Below are 18547 nucleotides of genomic sequence, written 5' to 3'. Positions count from 1 at the left end.
GGAGGGAAGCCGGGGGGTTGGGGGAAGGTCTCCACTCCCGCCGCTAGCAGGGCTGGCCTGGCCGAGAGTGCCAAGGGCAGAGCTGCTGGGCCTGGAGCGCAAGACCTCTGGGTTTGAATTCCTGATTCCCCGCTGGGGGCTGTGTGGGCTCGGGCAGGTCCCCTAGCCATTCTATTAGGTGTGCCGGTTACTAATGCGGAGTTTGTCATCAAAGAAAACACCATCATTTCAAGAGAAACATCAAAAGTGCTTTATTCAAAGTCGTGTCCATCGCCAGCTACACATTTCCCCCATCTTTCCGGTAATTTGTGGAGACCGTCCCAATAGAACTTTTCTATTTTGAGGCAGACCATTCAGAGACCCAATTTTCCATTCTTCGTGCGTTTTGAAGTGCTGCTCAGAGAGCGCGTGTGCCCTCGATCGGAACCAAGTGGGAAACTGAAGGAGCGAGGGCTGGTGAACACGGCGGGTGGGTTCATACTTCCCCGGCAAGATCTTCTCACGTGTCTTTAGCTGGTTTTGAAGTGTGTGATGGTGCGTCATCATGAAGCAAAATTACTTTGCCGTGTCTTCTGGCCCATTCTGGTCGTTTCACGATCAAAGCGTGGTTCAAATTGACCTGGACGTTCTTTGTCTTTCACATAGAAATCATCACTTTTAAAGCGTTTAAACCAGCGTTCACAGGTATCTTGAGATGGAGCATGTTCACCATAAGCTTCCCGAAGTATACGATCACTTTCAGCAGCACTTTTCTGCAACATCAAGTAATGAATCAAAACTTCCTGCAAATGCTCTTTTTTTGGCATGAAAAATATCTATGATATTAACACCTTCAGAAAATTTGACATATGATGTTTTGAAGCTTGTTGTCAATACAACAAAATAGCTTACATATCAAATCGCATCTATATCAACTCCATCTATGGAAAAAATCCACATTATTAGCCGGGACACCTGGTAAGCCCTGCCTCCTCCGTGAAGTGGGAAGAAAGACGGCTAACGGAGTTGCTGTGAGGGTTATAGATAATGCACCTGGTAGGCCCCACAAATGGTCATTGTTCTTCAAAATACTTGCCAGCTTCCCCCATCGCTGTCTGGACTCTTGTGCCACTTCCTGGCGCCCTGCCCCGCCCTGCCCCCTGCTGTCCTGCTCCCTCGTATCAGCCAGGCGTCTTAGCTGCAGACAGTGGGACCCACTGGAGCGAGCTGGTGCCAGAGGGGAGGGGAGACAGAGAGCTCACGGATGCGGGCCCTGGCCAGGCTTCCAGGAACTGGGACGGAACTGGCTCCGGGGGACCTGCCACCTCACCAGGACCGGGAAGCTGCCAGGTCAGTGGCCACCTTGGCTCCCGCCTCCAGACCCAGCTCCCTCGGGCATAATCCATGCTGACAAACGGCGCCCTGCTGCCTGCGTCTGCCTCGGGGAGTCCGCTCCATGTCGGGCTCCTGCAGGAGAGTGCGATTCGCTGAATCTACATCACACATCTGACCCCGCAGGCCTTCTGCTTCCACGGGGGAAAGGGGACACCCGCGATCTGGAACCCTGATTACACCCAGAGTGGGGGGAGAAGGGGCGAAACCTGTGGGCAGCCCCGGCGTGTGGACAGGGGGGCAGGCAGGTGTGCGGGCGGAAGGTGCGTCCCTCAGTCCTGGCCCAGGGACAGAGGGACTGTGACCCGCTCCAGTGACCGCCTCGCCGGCTCAGACAGGAGGCAAAGCAAGGCGATGCGCCCGCCACCCGTCCTAGGGGCACATGGGAGGTGTGTCCTTCATATCTGGCTTTTAAGAAGATGCTTGGGATGGGGCTCAGGGCACGCTCCCCCCAAATACGGCACCGGCATGCTGAGTACTCGGCTGAAGGAGTCTGACAACAGCAGAGGCAGGAAGCCCACTCTGACCCCCACTCCCTCTGCTGAAACAGGCCACAAACCCCTCGAGGGAGTGGTGCCCGCTCGACACCCCCAGAAAGGAGCATCCTCATTTCTGAAGACAGAGGGACGGAGAACCCAAACAGGCCTTGCTCTGTTTCCCGTTGGCTGCGTGGACTCCTGCTGTCTGACCCTGACCCTAACCCTGACCCTGACCCTGACCCTCACCCTCACGCTCCTCGGCCGCAGGAAAGCACTCAGCTAACTGCTTCTCGGGCCTCCTCCTCCTCAGGAAGGCTCCCGGCACGAGACGCGGTTACACCATCTGGATGTCTGCCTCCTGCGCGTGTCCTTGTCAGGGTAACTTTCAGGTCCAGCCAGGACCCCGAGCAGGCGGAGGGAAACCTGTCCTCCCGGGCGTGTCCCTCTCACCTCGGGATGGAATCTCGAGCAGCCTGAGCAGCGCGATAAACTAGCGACATTGTTTCGGGTGCAGCAAGGGGAGACATTGTCAGGAAGGGCTGCAGCCTGGGAAGGTGCCCTGGGAAGGTGCCCCTGCTTTTCTAAGCTGCTGCCTGTTTGCCCCGCGGGAGCCGAACGCATCTGCACAGGCTCTGGTTTGGCTCACAGTCCCAGCCTTTGCGCTGAAGGGAGGGACCGCGGGTTGGAGAGTCGGGTCCGGGGTCACACGCATCCTAGCCGCGGGAACTAGAGCGGGAGGCCGCTCCTATGGAGGCGACGCCAATGCCCTGGGTTGCAGGTGCCCTGGCCGTCACTGCGCTCGCGATTCCGTGGACACCTGCTGTGCTAACACTTCATGCGGAGGCAGATACAAGCCCTCGCCGGCGGCTCAGTTGGTGAGAGCATCATTTCTATACACCAAGGTCGCAGGTTCGATCTCAGGTCAGGGCACACACCATGAATGCAGAAATAAGTGGAACAACCCATCAGTGTTTCCCTCTCTCTCTGTGCCCTCTCTAAAATCAATAAAAAGCTGTACGTTAAAACAAACAAAAAGGACAGATAAACGGTGCTTCTTGCCCCGCCGGAGAGCAGGCGTCCTGGCCAGCACCCAGTCTGCTCTCTCGGGGACACCGGCCCCGTTGCAGCGTTGCCTGGAGCGTCTGGGGGCGGATGGCCGCTCGTGCGGGCTTTGCTGTAGGGCCGACAGGGGAGGCAGGGCCGGGATTCGCCCAGAGCCCCTCCGGATGGCGGCTGCGGGATCTTCCCCGTGGCTACGTGCAAAGGCTCATTTTCCTGGATGCTCAGCGGCCCCTGGGACCGACTGAGGAAGGCGAGGAGCCGGAGGTGGCGGTGGTTACTGGAAGGCACCACTCTTCCCGCCGGGCCCCGGGGACCGTCTGCCCGTCAGGGCGCTCCCTGCGGAGGAGACAGGACGCTGCGCGGCGGCAGCTAAGTTCTAAGTATAGCGGCCCCTTCCCGGAGCGGAGCGCCCGCACGCACCTTAGAACAAAGGCGGGAAGGCGGCGTCACCGTAACCTCGGCCGCCGGCCCGAGGGACACCTGCACCGCGGCCCCTTCCCTCCCTCTGGCCTCGGTGGCGCCCAGGCCGCGTTATGTAACAGAGGAAGGTGTGGGCTCGAAGGGCAGTCCCACAGGAGACGGTCTATGGGCCTCATTCCTGAGTCACATTCCTTCCCTTCCCTCCTGCCTCCCTTGTAATTACGGCAACAGACGCGCCCGCCCGCCCGGGACGGTTTCGGTTTATGCCTGTTGGGTCGGTGCTTGTTAATAACGCCCTTTTCACCCTCAGGACGGGGCGGCCGGGTGATGAATTCCACCGTCTCTGTTTGAACCTGGAGGACACGGAGGGGGACAGCCTGCTGGAGGTGCAGACCGAGAGGTGCCGTGTCCAAGGGGGAAGGGGGAGGGAGGGGCCCTGCCCACACCCTCTTAGGAGCGGTCTGCTGTGCACCCTCCGGGCTCCGGGCACCGGGTGGTTGGCCCGAGCCAGGCGGACCTGTCGGCCTGCTCAGGGTGCCGAGGCTCACTGAATCCCACCCTGCCTGCATCATGGGCCCTGAAGCTGACCGATCCTCCAAGCCCCAGGCCTTCGGGTCATGGGTTCAAGGTGTTAACGTAAAAAAACCATTGAAACCTGTAAAGAATTTTTGTGAGTTTATTTGAGCCAAACTGTCGACATATGCCGGGAAGCAGAACCTCAACGAATTGAGATAGTGCTCCAGAGAATGGCGGGGTTACAATTGTATTTATACATTGCAATCAAAGGAGGGACATAGGTGGGTTACATGAGATTCATTGGTGACAGATTTAAGGAGGTGGGATTAAGCGAAGCGGGGGGGGGGGGGGGGGGGGGGGAACCTCTGTGATAGGATAAAAAGTAAAATGATGGACACATTCTTAGGTGGGTGCAGGATCAATTAACATGATAATGAAGGAATTTGTAGTATCTGTCCTGGAGCCCAGAACATTTGGTTGTGCCCCAGGGGCTCCAGAAAAAGGGAAGTTACAAGTTACCCAGACATTTCAAGGGTATGTTATCTTCGAGGCAAAAAGGCAAATGGGCTCAGTAAGGATCAAAGTTGATCTTGTCAGTGAAGATACTGGCCTAGGACATAACTGCCCACCATAACTGCTTTTAGTTAAAGTTTAATTTCAGACCATCCTTTGTGGTTATTTTAGGTCTCTGAGTCTGCTAGGCTGCCACGCAGGCCTTCCCTGAGCTGGTCAGGTCAGCGTGTGGCCCCTTTCGTCCACAAAGGGAACGTTCCTGCCCCGTGCGGGGCCTCACCATCTGCCAGGCTGGCTCTTTTCAGGGTCCTCTCACCGCATGAGGCCCGTTGTAAGGCCTGTTGGTCCTGCCATTCTAATGATGGGGGTGGAGAGGGAGGACGGGGCATGGTCTTGAGTGTCAAAGATCTAATGCCCCAAACCAAACCCTCCCCACCCACCCCAAGACCCGCTGTAACCAGGGGCTTTCGGAATCCCTCAGTCCTGCTGTGTGTTCCTTCTGCGGAGATGGGGGGCCCCACGGGCTGGGTCTCATCTGTTTGTATGTTTTTATGGGGCTGGGTTCCCTGAGCCGCTGGGGTGACAGGCCCTCTCCAGGGGAAGCGCTCACTGGGCTTGCCGAGTGAGGCTGCTCCGTCACTCATCAGCTCGCGGATCACCACTCGGCTGTCAAAACGGTCCTCCAGCCGGTGAGAAGAGCTTACCGGGGCTTTTTCAAAGGCCAACCTTTTATAAAGATGCTGATGGGGTTTCTGCACGTGCCCCCGAAAGTGCCCCTGCACACAGGTTCCATCAGCAGCATTTACTGCAGAGAACAAAGACTGGAAGCTGTAGGGTGACGGCATTCAACAGACGCCGAGGTAACCATTAGGGGGATGAAAGCATGCTTCCGATTTTATTTGTAAAGACGGGGTGCTGGCCAGGAATCACTCCAAAAATCCCCCACGCACAGCCCACGCCACTCACATCCACGGCGGTGGGCGCAGGCTCTCACCTCCTGCGGGTCCTGCGGGGCGGCTACGGAAACGCCCCGGAACGCCAGGGTTGTTAGAACCCGCTGTTACTGACAAAAACGTCTCTTCAAATTCTAAGTCAAAACCCTGACTGGTTAGCAAATGTGTGGCTGTGCCGGTTCTCAGACTTGTGAACACCGTGTGGGGCAGTGATAAAAATATGAGATTTCAATGATCCTGGGGCCCGGGAGCCTCAGGCTGAAAACCAGGCCCATCCCGCCGCCGCCCGAGGACTCACTGTCCTGAGCACGCGCCTCTCACCCTGTTGCCTCTAGAGCTTTGAGCCTCTTCCACCTGGAAGGCCTTCCCAGTCTCCATCTCTGAAGCCCCCCTCCCTCCTGGTGAAGTGGCACCAGACGAAAGGTCAGCGAGGGTCCCTTCCCGGGGTCCCGGGGCCAGGGTCTGCTCACGTCAGCACACTCCCGTGCGTCTGCGTGGTGCGGGCTCCCTGCACCCCAACTCCCCCAGCAGAGAGCCCCCAAGGCAGTGGTTCTCAACCTTCCTAACGCCGCGACCCTTTAATACAGTTCCTCATGTTGTTGTGGCGACCCCCAATTTCATTGTTACAAACTGAACATAATTAAAGCATAGTGATTCATCACAAAAACTATTTAAGTACATATGTGTTTTCCGATGGTCTTAGGCGAGCCCTGTGAAAGGATCGTTCGACCCCCAAAGGGGTTGCGACCCACAGGTTGAGAACCGCTGCCCCAAGGCACCTTCCATCCAGGAGAGCTGTTGTGGGGTTTAAATCATGGGAGTCAGAACTTCATTCCTCTCTGTGACTGTTCCCTGCCCCCACCGAGCTGACCTCCAGCCCGAGGAAGAGGGTGTCAGCCCCAGTGCTCTGTGCTGTCTGCCAAGGACGCGCAGATACTTGGAAAGGTCTCCCGTGAACTCCCCGCTGGGATCTTGTTCCTTCTGACTGAGGAAACAAGGGCTGATTTTTCTGGGTTTCAAGAAGAGAACGCGCTGCTTTGGTTGCAATGACAGACAGGGTCACCAGAGCGGACAACGTCCCTTTTCTTAGAGGGGGCGGCCTCAGCGAAGGATGGTAGCCCCCTGCACACCATCCTTCAGCGAGAAGGCCCGAGACCCCTCCATGACACCCCCACACAGCGAACCAGGGTCTGATCCCCAAAAGAGCCTGAAGCAATGGGGTCACTGATGACACCCCCTGGCCCGAACGCAGCTGCCCAGGGCCACCCAGGCACTTGGCGCTCTGAGATCCGCGGCTGTGGAGACGCCCTGCCTGCCAATCCCCGCGGAAAACACCCACATTCGCGTTTACCAGCTTATTTGTAACCAGTGGATGTCAGGCGCAGGAAGGAGCCGGGAGGGAGCAGTTTTCTCGCGTGAATGACTAACAGACTACAACCGGCAAAGCAAGAAAGCAGCTCTGCACCCCGAGGCTGATGGCTGCGCCTCCGGGAGCTGCAGGGACTCCCGGCGTCTGAGTGCGAGCCTGACCCCTGAATTCCCAGGCGGGCTAGTGGGGTGCTGGGACAGCCTCACTCGCCACAGATGTTCAGGCAGCCCCGAGACTTGCATCTTCTTCCTGCGAGGGCCTGTGAGTCACCTGCACCCACAGTGAGCAGCCAGGGGCCTCACTTGGGGACCAGGTGGCTTGTGCGGGGAGCATCCCAGGCCTGGGAGGAGGAGGTTGTTTACAGTGGTGTCAGGGGCAACCGTGGCCTAAAATAAAAATCCAGTAAGAATGTGTCTCAGGTTTCTCGGTCGCCCTCCTGGGACGCACGGGGCCTTACAGACCTTCATTCTTGAATTGTTGTTTGTCCCAAACTGACCACCTCGCCCCGGCAGTGTCAGGGGTGGGCGAGCGGGAACACTCAGGGCTTTCTCCTTCCGCCTCATTATCCAGCCTGTGACCCAGAGAGCGCCCTGGAGTGGGGCTGGAGGGGAAGGGGAAGGGGCAGAGCGAGCAGCTGGTGCCAGCCTCACACGCTGCGGTCCTGCGGGCAGGGGCGGCGCAGCCTCTCAAGGACACGGGGAGGTGACCAGGAGACCCCACGGGGAGAAGGAACAGGAAGGTACCCCTGGCAAGTCGCCCATATTCCATTCCCACACATAATCCGTTTGTTTCACATATTTTTGAAATTCCGAAGGATCCTGCTATTGCAATATTTAAACCTCAAAATGTGATGCAAACAAAGTTTAAGCAGAAAAGCTGTCTTTCTGGACGAGAAGGTCATGTGTATGTCTGGACGGAGGTCTCCGAGGGCCAGGACCACAGGTGGCGGGGCCTCGAACTATGACGTCATATTCCTGTGTCCTTTTCGGCCACTCAGCGCGTGGTATTTTGTGACAGCGGCCACAGGAAACGAATACAATTCTTTTAGTTCTTTTTCTTTGCATACATATTTTCACCCAAAATCCGGGACCACACTGTATGTAACATTTTGAATACTCTCTTACAAAGCATAGCATCCAAGCGGGAAATCACAAATCCTCAGCACACGGCTGAACTAGCTCAGAGACCACAGCGCCAACAACCACGAACTCTTACACATCGCCCCGGCCCCCGCGCCCCGGGTACCCTTACCCTAGTCCCCACCCCTCCCTCCCCAAAGGCAACCTCTCTTGACATCTGCATCATAGCCTAGTTTTCCTGTTCGTGAACTTCGTAATTGGAATCACACATGCACACAATGTTTTCTTTTTTATTGAGGAAATATTTACACAGTGAAAAGCACGTGTTAGGTCTGTTTTTCACATACACAAGCAGACACCTACGTCCACCCTGTGGATGGATTAAGATAAGGGCCTGTTGCCTAGTAGCCAGTGTGGCTCAGTGGTTGAGCATCAACCTATAAAACCAGGAGGTCAAGGTTCCATTCCTGGTCAGGGCACAGGCCCCGAGTTACAGGCTTGATCCGTGTGGGGCATGCAGGAGGCAGCTGATCAATGATTCTCTTTCATCATTGATGCTTCTATCTCTCTCCCTTCCTCTCCGATATCAATAAAGACATACTTATTTTAAAAAGATAAGGATTGCCCTAACCGGTTTGGCTCAGTGGATAGAGTGTCGGCCTGTAGACTGAAGGGTCCCAGGTTCGATTCCGGTCAAGGGCATGTACCTTGGTTGCGGGCACATCCCCAGGAGGGGGTGTGCAGGAGGCAGCTGATCGATGTTTCTCTCTCATCGATATTTCTAACTCTCTATCCCGCTTCCTTCCTCTCTGTAAAAAAACAATAAAATATATATATATATATAAAAGATAAGGACCTGTTCCAAAAGCCCCCTACCCCTGCCAGCCCACATCACAGGCCCCCATAACCAGGTTCCTGAGCCGCACACGGCATGCCTGCTGCCCGACTTTAGACTTTGTGTAAATGAAACCAGTCCGCTGACACCTGCTTCCCCTCGCTCCTCAGCCCTTCCCACTGTGCCTCAGGTCACTGACCTCCCCTTTTGGCCTCTGGTTGCTTCCAGTTTGGGCTAATTTTGAGAATTAAATCTCTTTCACTCCGACAGGGTGTAGGTCTGCCTCCGGCTCCTCCCACTGTCCTCACACCAGCCACTTCCGTAACTGGTTGTGCAAGGCCAGGCCCTGATGGGAAACTGAGGACTGTCCCCCGCCCCTCCCCAAGATGACTGTCTTCTTAGTCCCACGACGCAGGCCACTTCCTCCCCCTGCAGCCTGGCCTCCAAGGGCACTTCCTCTTGGAGCTCAGTCAGGGGTCCGAGGGCTGCAGGGACCGGGCTTCCTGTTCTCATGCAGGAACTGTCCTCTTGTGCTCCTTGGAAGACAAAGAATGTTCCTCAGCGAACACCCAGTCAACAAGTCCCCTCCTCTCTCCTGGGGAACAGACACAAGTCAGAGGCGAGGCAGTTTGCCTGCAGTCGGTTCCAACTATTGTGTTGTTTGTACAGGAAGTTCAGAGCTGAGCAGCACAGGGTAATCCAAGGAAAATATTTGTAAGCCGACAAACGATGAATTATGATACCACTTTCCAAAAATGTGCAGATTAGGATATTCGTGTTTTACTGACTTGGCTAATGTGGTGGATGACTATCTGCTGACCTACAGTGAAACTGGGGACTCTGAGGGCTGGGGGCGAGCAGTGTTAGAAGAAACAGGCCAAAATGGAGTCGCTTTTGCTCAGCCACGTCAGCAAACGCAAACCTTATAACCGATCTAACTGCAGTTGCCGCTCCTCCCAGGGGTGCGATTTCAAACCAGTGGGTCTGAAAGTGAGGTGATCTGCCTGATAAGAGCCTGCCACCCCTCCACGCAGGGACCTGGCGAGGAAGGGTCCTTTCTCTCCTTTTGCTGGTAACTCCCCCGCCCCGCCCTTCCAGCTGTAAGACCCTCGGAGCTCCTCGGCTGTCCAATGCGACGCGCCCAGCGGGCCTCCAAGTTTACTGGGTCGAACACTGTCCTTTAGCAGCAGATCCCAAGCACTCGTGGGTTATTTTGCTCCTTTTAGAACACGTGGAGGTAAACGCTTCCAGGGCCAGGTATGAAAATAAATGCTACAGGAAGCAGAACAGTCAGTCACTGGAAGGCAGCTGAACAATCTGATTAAACATCCTTTATTTCATTATTTTTGTCTTGAGACGGTTTGAACAGAATGGAGATGAAATAAACATCTGGAGTGAAATGACGCCTATATACAATAACCTTCTAAAACTGGGGCCCCAGCCCTGACCGGTTTGGCTCAGTGGATAGAGCGTCGGCCTGCGGACTCAAGGGTCCCAGGTTCGATTCCGGTCAAGGGCATGTACCTTGGTTGTGGGCACATCCCCAGTGGGGAGTGTGTAGGAGGCGGCTGATCGATGTTTCTCTCTCATCGGTGTTTCTAACTCTCTATCCCTATCCCCTCCTCTCTGAAAAAAATCAATAAAATATATTAAAAAAAAAACCTGGGGCCCCACCCCCTGGCCTTGTCTCATTTCATTCACCTGGGAGTGCGTGCACGCATGTGGGAGTGCGTGGGGCAGAGGGGCTAAAAACAGTGACATGAAGGTCAACCCCATCGCATTCAGAGGCGGTGGAATGAAACCCATCAGCACGGGCCCTTTGTCACAGGGACTTCCGGTGCCACCGATGGGGCTGGAACCTCCCAAGTGAGGCTGGAACTCCCCTCCCCCCCATGGGTCCATAGTGAGGGTGGCTGAATAAATTAAAAGCCTTCATCCTGCCCAGGATCTGAAGTCATGAAAACTGGACATGGGGCTGCCTCCCTCCAATACACAGTGACTGATTCCCTGATGTAAACTCCCTGGGGGGCAAACGAGCTCCTGCAGGGGACGCACAGCCCTAGCTCCGGAGCTGCTGGCTGGACACGGTGCTCCCAGGGGACCTCGGCTGCCTGGGAGGTGAGGGCGGGGGGGGGCGGGGGGAGGCTCAGGACTGAGCCTGGAGCCACTTCTCTCCTGACTACGGGCAGATCTGAGTCATTTCCATTTCCCCTTCCTTGGAGGAGGGGGGTCGAGGGTGATTTCCTTGATTATTAGCAAAATTAGACTAAAAAGGCAGGTGAAGGATGCCAGGAGGAGTTCTTTTGCTTTCTGAACTCGTCTTCCTAAAAGCAGAACCTCCCACAGAACTCGGTGTCATAATCCCTCCCGAGGCTGAGTCCCGGCCTGGGAGACTGACTCCTGTCACTGGCGACTCGCCACCACGCCAGCACCTGGGAGAAGTGTCGGGGCAGTGCCCGCCCTGGCCCCGCGGTGTGGCCTCAGGCCAGCGGCTGGGCTGGCGAGAAACGCAGGGTCCCAGGCACAGCCCAGGCCGGCTGCCCACACCCTGCCCGACAGGCTAGGGGGTCCGTGCGCTCACTGCTTGGGAAGCGCTGAACTAGGCCATACACGCATTATGTTCCTAAAACAAAAATGCACTGAACAGACCTTCCTGACCAAGTCACATGTCTAACCAAGACAGACGTGACGCCGAGGTCCAAGAGGGCTCGTGAAATAAAAACCTGGTCTAGACCAGGCTTGGGACAGAGCCCTTTGTACCCGACATAACGCACAGCCTCCTTCTGGGATGAGGCTGGCATCCCTGACACCATCTGCAAGGCCTCGGGAAACCAGTCACCCGCCCAGCTGGCGGCCGGGACCTGGAGCCAGCGGTTCTGTGTTTAGCCTGATGGCGATAATCCAGCCTATTTCCTACGAACTATCCCCACCCCTCCCCTGGCACCCGAGATAGAACAAAACTTGAACACACACTCAGAGCGGAACGGTCTGAGGCCTCCTCTCCCTCAGCTAATGAGATTGGAACGGACAGAGCACTCACTGTGCTGACCTCGTGTGAAGTTACGCCGAGGCTACCAGGACATGTGGGGAGAATTAGCGAGAGGTTCAGAGGAAGCCCAGCCAAGACACAGCAAGACCACGAAGGGAGAACAAGGAGGAAATGCAGAGCTGCCGCGCCAGGTGCTGGGGAGCCCTGGTGGGCGCATCACACACACTGCCTGCCACCGCAACGAGCAATCACACAGGACGGACGGGAGGGGTCGCAGCGAGTGCAGCCTGACTCCACAGGAGAGAAGTCCGCAGGCAAAGGCGGAATGAGCCTAAAGGAGCAGCACAGCCTGCTACTGAGAACTGGGGGGTGGGGGGTGGGGGATCTGGAAGACCGAGCTAAGGGACCTGAAGTTGATCCCTGGGGGAGGCCTGGGGGAAGGGGTGGGTGGGGCAGGGGCTGCTCCCTCTCAGCCTCTGATCCCTCGATAGTAACAATAGCGCATTATCACTTCAGGGAAAAATTATAGTCCAACACATAGTTCAAGCGACCAGAGGAAGTGCATGCTTTCTTTCATTTGGGCTTAATAGCTTCTTTTTATCTCCCTCGTTAGCCTTCAAGGGGCTGAAGGAATTTGGAACGAAGACAGCACATCAGTGAAGGCCGTTTGCGGGAGCTTTGCCCATCACTCACGTGGGCACACGTGTCGGTTTAACTTACAGAAATGCACCCGCTGGGGACAGCCAGCCTCAGGCAGGTCGGGGTCAAAAACCCAAGTCGTGGAACTTGGGTGCAAAGGAATGTGTGGTGCAAAGGAGGTATGAGTCTTATTTTAATCCACGCGATATTCTCAATGTCCTGCTGAGGGCGACTGCCCTTCTGAAGCGGCGCTGCGAGCCACCACACCGCACAGTGGACGGACGGCCCGGAAGACACGTGACCCTCCGACAGCTCATGCGGCTCCACGCTAATTAAATTTGCAATGAACGAACAGTTTTCTGCTGTAGCTACATAATTCATGTAAAGAGTGTTAGGACGAGGAACTGTTTTAAATGCATTCATTGTGTGCAACCATGTGAAAGCAAACAGGCCTCTAGCTTGTAAGGATGACAGGAGAACGCGCTTGGGTAGCCCTCTGGATAGCAGTTTACATGATTTAAATAAAACTCACCTACTCTTTGTCGGAACAGCAAGCAAGCTGTTCTCCGAGGTGCAGACCGGCAGAATACAGATGGCGGCTTCATGGGGAGGCGAGCCTGGCACCAAGGGGCGGTCCCTGCCCCTCGGAGGCAGCAGGCACGTGCAGGCCTCTCTGGCTTCCCCTACGAGGTGAAGGCACAGGTTGGCTGCAGGAACTTACCTGTCACATCCACATGTTGTTTGTCCCTGTCACTCGCCCCGTCAGGATTCAGCAGAGCCAAGAGCAAGCCTCCAGCTGCCAGGGAAGAGCGCTCCCTCTGCAGACCTGGGGTCGGCTCAATGGGCAGATGTGCCAGCACAGACAGGAAATACTTCTAACGCAGCCTGCCGCTGGGGAAAAAGGTCCCTAAGAGATGAGGAGAAAATGGGCTACTGATGCTACTCATTGTAAAAGCCAAACTTTTCTACAAGCCCTGCGAGACCTGGTCCCGTCTCCCAGCCTCCTCGTAACCCCTCCGTATTGGCCGGACTGGCAACCTGTGCCCTGGCTGTCACTCGACCTCAGATACACTTCCAGGCTGTCACATGGCTTACCCCCTGACCTGAGGGTTGGGGCCTTTCCTGACCACCCTACCAGCTCCGCACCCCCCACCCTGTGGATTCCTTGTTCCCAAAGCCCTCGGCGTCTCATCTGCCCTCACGGGAAGGGAAGCCCGCGGCGGCCCGCAGCGAGTGCGCAATCCGACACGTCTAGTCCATCAGAAGGCCGTCTCCGGGCTTGGGAGCCAGAGGACATTCAGCTCCGCACGGGGATTGCACTTGCAGAGCCGCAGCCGCCTTCTCCAAGTCAAAGCACTTTCTGACGGGGGCAGCCGGCCATTAAGCCGCACCGGCTCCAACAACCTGCGTTCGGTCTTGACAAGTAGCTTTCGATTCCAAGTCTGAGCAATGCTCTGGCCGCCCGTAAGCCCCTTTACACCCGACCCGCTGGCCGGGACTTCAGACGCTGGTCTGCGCTGCACCCACCCTACCCTTCCTCAGGCTGCGCCGAGTGACACCGGCTGTTGTCACCCGCAGAGAATCTCGACCAAAAGCCACATTGGAACGCGCTCTCATCCCCAAGTGCCACGGGCCCAGCCACGTCCCATGACCGTGTCTGGTTGTGGCGGGAGGGGGGGTGGGGGGGTGTCCAACACTCCCGGGCACTGTATGCCATTGGGCACCCTGGCAGATTCCAAAGAAAGATCCCATCCCTGCAGATGAACTCCTTACATAACTTTCCAGTGAAATAAGGTCCTGGCTAAATTACAAAAGAAAACCCAAAAAGCTGTATCCAGTTACAAAAGGGAACAGTCTGGTGTGAGGCTGCGCCCTCTGGTGGACAGAGAGAGAAGTGCAGGACCTTAACTCGCTGTAACTGCTCCCCAGGCCTTCCGTGTCCCCCTGCGTGGGAGAGTCACTCCTCGTCCTCACCTCCCTCTTCTCTTCTCGGCAGGCTCTTCCACCCTAAGTCCCAGACCGACCAATGGGGATAACTCACACCCTCCTCGGTCGATCAGTGTCCCAGCAAATGAGAAAGCAGAGGCAGGCGAAGGACCCCGCCTTCCTATGCACCGTGTCACACCAGAAATACCAGGCAACAGCTCAGGGGAAGCTGATCAGGACCTAACGCTTCTGATTAACCTGCCAAACCAAAGGCTGACCCGCTCCCCACCCGAGACTGCAGACACGGGGGCCCCCAGCTGCTGGGCCAGGCTGACACCAGGCCAGACAGGCCAGGCGGCCCCGCAGCCACGGTGAGGAAGCGACATCTGCACTCGAGAGGCAGCGACCGGGCGTCCACATTTATTCCAGAAACACCAGTGATGTACCAATTACCCAGTATCCGCCCCATCTAACACAGTGTGTGACAGGCAGTCATTACACTTTCTCTCTCGAAAGATAAGCATGTAGTCAGTGGCCCAAATGTGAACACAGGAGGGTGAAAGGCCAAGAGCCCACAGACACCCCCTCGGGAGCAGGCAGCGCCCCAGACCCCGAACCCTCCCACAGCAGCACCTGGGCGGTCAGAGCTGGCAACGCACTGAAATTCCAGGCGAGTGTAACTGACGGTGAGCGACGGTCACGCACGTGTCCTAAGTGCTCCCGAGGGCTCACTGGACCTGCTCATGTTGCACCCTCACCAGGCCCACCTGGCAGGAGTCACCATCATGACTGTTGGCCCATTTACAGAAGAAATCAAGGTAAACAGGGACATGGCTCCTCTGAACAAGGTGACCACCACCCTGACCCGCACCAGCCACCCCTGCCCATCAGCTCAGCAAGGCGATGGTCATTTCTGGACAGTTCATGCTCCCAAGGGTGACGGGCCGCCAGCGCTCACACCTCCTGTGTAAGTGGCTCTGTGAGCCGCTTTCCTGGGGAACAGTGCTGCCATCCACGGATCTCAGAAGCAGAGGCGACACAGGCACACGTCACTGGGCACAGAAAACAGTGTGAAAAGTCTCCTTGGAGTCTGACTCCATTTATTCACATCCGTGCAAAACGGGGTCTTCTGCGGGTCAACCCAGACCTGGCAGGTCCTAAAACGAACGACATTTCAGGCCCCGAGAACCAGGCAGAGGTGTAATCAACCAGCAGGTTCCCGCGCAGCACACACCGTCTTCCCAGCTCACCTGCGTAGAGAGCGGTTCGTCAGTTTCCATTGTACGTTAGCAGCCAGCATTCAGAGAAGCTACAACTCAGTGCCATGGAGTGCCCTCCCAGATCTGAACTCTACCTCCACCCATACGATGTGGAAGGTGCCCCGTGGGGACCCTGCTCCCATCAGTCCCTCCTCTTTTCAAGTCTTCAGGGTTCAGGGTCCCTGGCCCTGAGAGCTGGTGCCCTCCTACTTCCAGGCAGTGGACTTCCCCACTCATCCTCTCCAGGCCGCAATGTGCACATGGCCACGTGGGTCTTCCTCAGGAACCTGCCTGCACTGACACCGCCCGCCACCCAGCAGCCTCTCCATCCCTGCGTTTTCTTCCCTCCCTCACGCCATGTGTTTCCCAGCCCAGCCCCAGCTCCTGGGCTCCCCACATCCTCTCAAGCACCTCTGCGCTTCCTGCCTTTTGTCAAGTTTCCTCAGCTGCAAACGGTCTTTACGGGGCCACACCGACGGGCCCCCCTTCCCCATGTTCCGGCACTTGCTGCCGCCCGCCTCTCCAGATCTAAGCTCTTGCCACCAGGGACCACCCTCCTTCCCCTGCCCCCCCCTTCCCCACCTGGCTCAGACACGGCGCCCTGACCACTGCGGGTGCTGAAGATGTCACCCCCTCTGCTGGCAACACAGCAGGCGAAGCGGGAGAGAGAATGCCGCTTCCCGAGGAGCAGGCTGGCCGACAGCCAGGAAAATAAACTCGCGGTCCACAGCAGTCACTCCAAGTGGGACCCTCAGGAGCCATCCACACGGCCTTCCCCAGGGAGGAGGGGGAGCAGGAGATGGAGAAGGGCACCCGTGTCACGATTCCGGACGGGTGGCACCACGCCCTCCAATACACTCCAGCCCCGCACTGCCCAGCAGCGGCTGCTCCATTTTAAAGGCCGGTTCCTCAGCGGCACCAGCCTCGCTGCAGGTGCTCAACGGCCACGTGCGGCTGTGGCCGCTCTGCCGGCCGGGGAGGACACAGACCACGTCCATACTGCAAAGCGGTCTCAGTGTTGTTCTGCAAATAGTGTGCTTTTGAAATTACAGGCTTTAGCACATCACCCATGTTTAACACCCATGACGGCCCCCACATTCTTAGGAAAGACCCCAATGCTCCCGTGAGCCACAGGCCCTGTGTGGTCCGGCCCTTCCCCACCTTCTCAGCTTGCTCCACCCCGTTCCCCGCCTTGCTTTCGCGGCGACCATGGCCTTCTTCCAGTTCATCCACCAGCCACACTTGCTAGACCACGGGGCCTTTGCACATGCTGCCCCCTGGCCTGCCCACTGAACTCCTGCTCATCCTTCAGAGTCTAGCTCGAGGGTCCCCTCCTCAGGAATGCCTTCCAGCCTCCTTCAGGCTCCTGGGGACACACATTCTCCTGGAAAACCCTGCTTCCTTGCCAAAACCGGTTTGGCTCAGTGGATAGAGAGTCGGCCTGCGGACTGAAAGGTCCCGGGTTCGATTCCGGTCAAGGGCATGTACCTGGGTTGCGGGCACATCCCCAGTGGGGGATGTGCAGGAGGCAGCTGATTGATGTTTCTCTCTCATCGATGTTTCTAACTCTCTATCTCTCTCCCTTCCTCTCTGTAAAAAATCAATAAAAAAAAACAAACAAACAAACAAACAACCCTGCTTCCCTTCCAAGCAGCCCCCTCACCCTCTTCAGTGCGGTCATCTCGTCTCTCCGACTGGGCTGTAGGCCCTGAGGACAAGGGCCAGGGCTGTTTCGTTTTCCTGTGCCCCTAACCATCAGGGAGGTGCCCGGCCAAAGTAACAGTAAATATTTATTGAACCGACACTGTTGACAGGTTTTTGAAAACGACCCGCTCTCTGGTTACTAATAACCACAGCAGTTCTCCTTCCAACGTCAGGTCTTGTTTGCAGTATCATACATGATCATCAAACTGCTTCTAGAATGTTCACACCTGTTACTGCAAATTCAAAACCCGGGAAGAACTCCTCCCGGGAATTTGCTTTAGGTCAGGGTAGGGCTGCCAGGTACGAGGCTGCACCCGCAACGGGGCAGGTTCAGCAACACAGGAGCCTTTCCCCAGACCACGCGCCTGCCGGCACCCCGTCCCGGGCCCGCCGACACCCCGTCCCGGGCCCGACATACCTGGATCCCCTACACCGCGCTCACTCCGGAAGTTCTCATCAGGAGGAGCAGGAGGCAGCCGTCGCACGCCTTCTTCCCCCAGCCGCCGGGGCTGGCGACTCCTCATTTTCCGAGGACACCCTGGGGAAAGAGAGTCAAGGGGGGTCCCATTCATTCGGGGTCTACACGCTCCCCGAAACCACGCGGGCCGCCCAGCCGGGGACCGGAGGCCTTGCCGGCGTCTGCGGCGCCTCCTGCAACCGCTCACCTCCAACTTGGGGGCCCTGCGTCCGCCCAGTTCCCTCGGCCTCCTCGGTCCAAGTCCCCGTTGCTATGCGGGGAGCCGTCCCTGAAGTCCCGGGCCGCGAACAGGGGCCTCCCGCCATCCGCGGGGTTTCTCCAGCGCCGGTGGCGACGACAGGCCCGCGTCACCCCGGGGCCAGGGCCGGCGACCGCCGGGGCCGAGCGGGACCCTCCCCTCGGAGACGAGCGAGCACGCGCCTCCACATACTCCCACCCTCGCGCCGAAGCCCGGGAACCCGCGCACTTCCGGCCGGAAGTGACGACTTACCATCGAGGCGGCAGCTAGAGGGTCGCCCGCGGCTTTGAAACTGGGTCCTCCGAGGCCGTCTTAAAGGGGCCGCAGCCGGCGAGCTGTTGGTTAAAGCGAATGAGCGCCTAGGCCCGAGGGGAGCACCCCGGGACAGGAGAAGCCGGCCAGGTGCACGTAGCTGAGCGTGCATCCTCCCTTTCCTCCTCATGCACCCTGTGAAGGGAGCGGGTACAGTGATCACCCCTGTTTTCCAGGTGAGGAAACCGGAGGGCCCAGGAAGGGGCCGCGCCAGGTTCAAGGTTCAAGCCCAGCACGTGCTCTTTGCGCCACCCGAGGTGGCAGGAAGGAGGCAGCTCAGGGCAAGGGCCCCCGCCGGGGGCGGCTGCCTTTGCCTATGGGGACAGCGGGGTGCTGTCTGCACAGCTGGGCCTGGTACACACGGGGCTCCCCGAATGGCGGTTTGATTCCTCTGCAGAGGCGAGG

General features: G+C 57.4%; 1 protein-coding gene and 1 non-coding gene across 10 annotated transcripts; both read right to left on the bottom strand.

Annotated features, from left to right (window-relative positions):
- Positions 1–18283, bottom strand: LOC132219148 (uncharacterized). 9 transcript variants are annotated; one of them, XR_009449397.1, is made up of 5 exons: positions 17780–18058; positions 17533–17652; positions 15112–15401; positions 12758–12908; positions 8039–9133 (listed from the first exon to the last, which is right to left on the bottom strand). XR_009449397.1 is itself a non-coding variant. In XM_059671360.1 (4 exons), exons 1-4 carry the CDS (start codon positions 18270–18272, stop codon positions 638–640), a joined length of 576 nt encoding a protein of 191 aa, XP_059527343.1. In that variant the 5' UTR covers positions 18273–18283; the 3' UTR covers positions 1–637. The 9 variants fall into 9 exon arrangements, 6 of the variants coding, with proteins under 6 accessions (XP_059527343.1, XP_059527344.1, XP_059527341.1 ...); XM_059671360.1 differs by lacking the exons at positions 8039–9133; positions 15112–15401; positions 17780–18058 and adding exons at positions 1–752; positions 18083–18283; XR_009449399.1 differs by lacking the exons at positions 12758–12908; positions 15112–15401 and adding an exon at positions 12947–13132.
- On the bottom strand, positions 17289–17475 carry LOC132219460 (small Cajal body-specific RNA 16). Its single transcript, XR_009449467.1, has one exon. It is a non-coding gene; the product is annotated as a small Cajal body-specific RNA 16 (non-coding RNA).
- Positions 18284–18547: the final 264 nt, after the last annotated feature.

This window comes from Myotis daubentonii, chromosome 16 (assembly GCF_963259705.1).
Source record: "Myotis daubentonii chromosome 16, mMyoDau2.1, whole genome shotgun sequence".
NCBI lineage: Eukaryota > Metazoa > Chordata > Mammalia > Chiroptera > Vespertilionidae > Myotis > Myotis daubentonii.
Note: the sequence above shows the minus strand (reverse complement) of the source record. Positions and strands in the feature narration are given on the sequence as shown.

Excerpts from the sequence above, each read along its gene's own strand:
- LOC132219148 (XM_059671357.1), bottom strand. The coding sequence starts at position 17,897 with ATGGCGGGAGGCCCCTGTTCGCGGCCCGGGACTTCAGGGACGGCTCCC. Across the intron at positions 17,653-17,779 it reads GCAGGGCCCCCAAGTTGGAG|GGTGTCCTCGGAAAATGAGG; the intron begins GTGAGCGGTTGC and ends CTCTTTCCCCAG. Across the intron at positions 12,909-17,532 it reads GCGCGGTGTAGGGGATCCAG|GGGAAGCCAGAGAGGCCTGC; the intron begins GTATGTCGGGCC and ends TTCACCTCGTAG.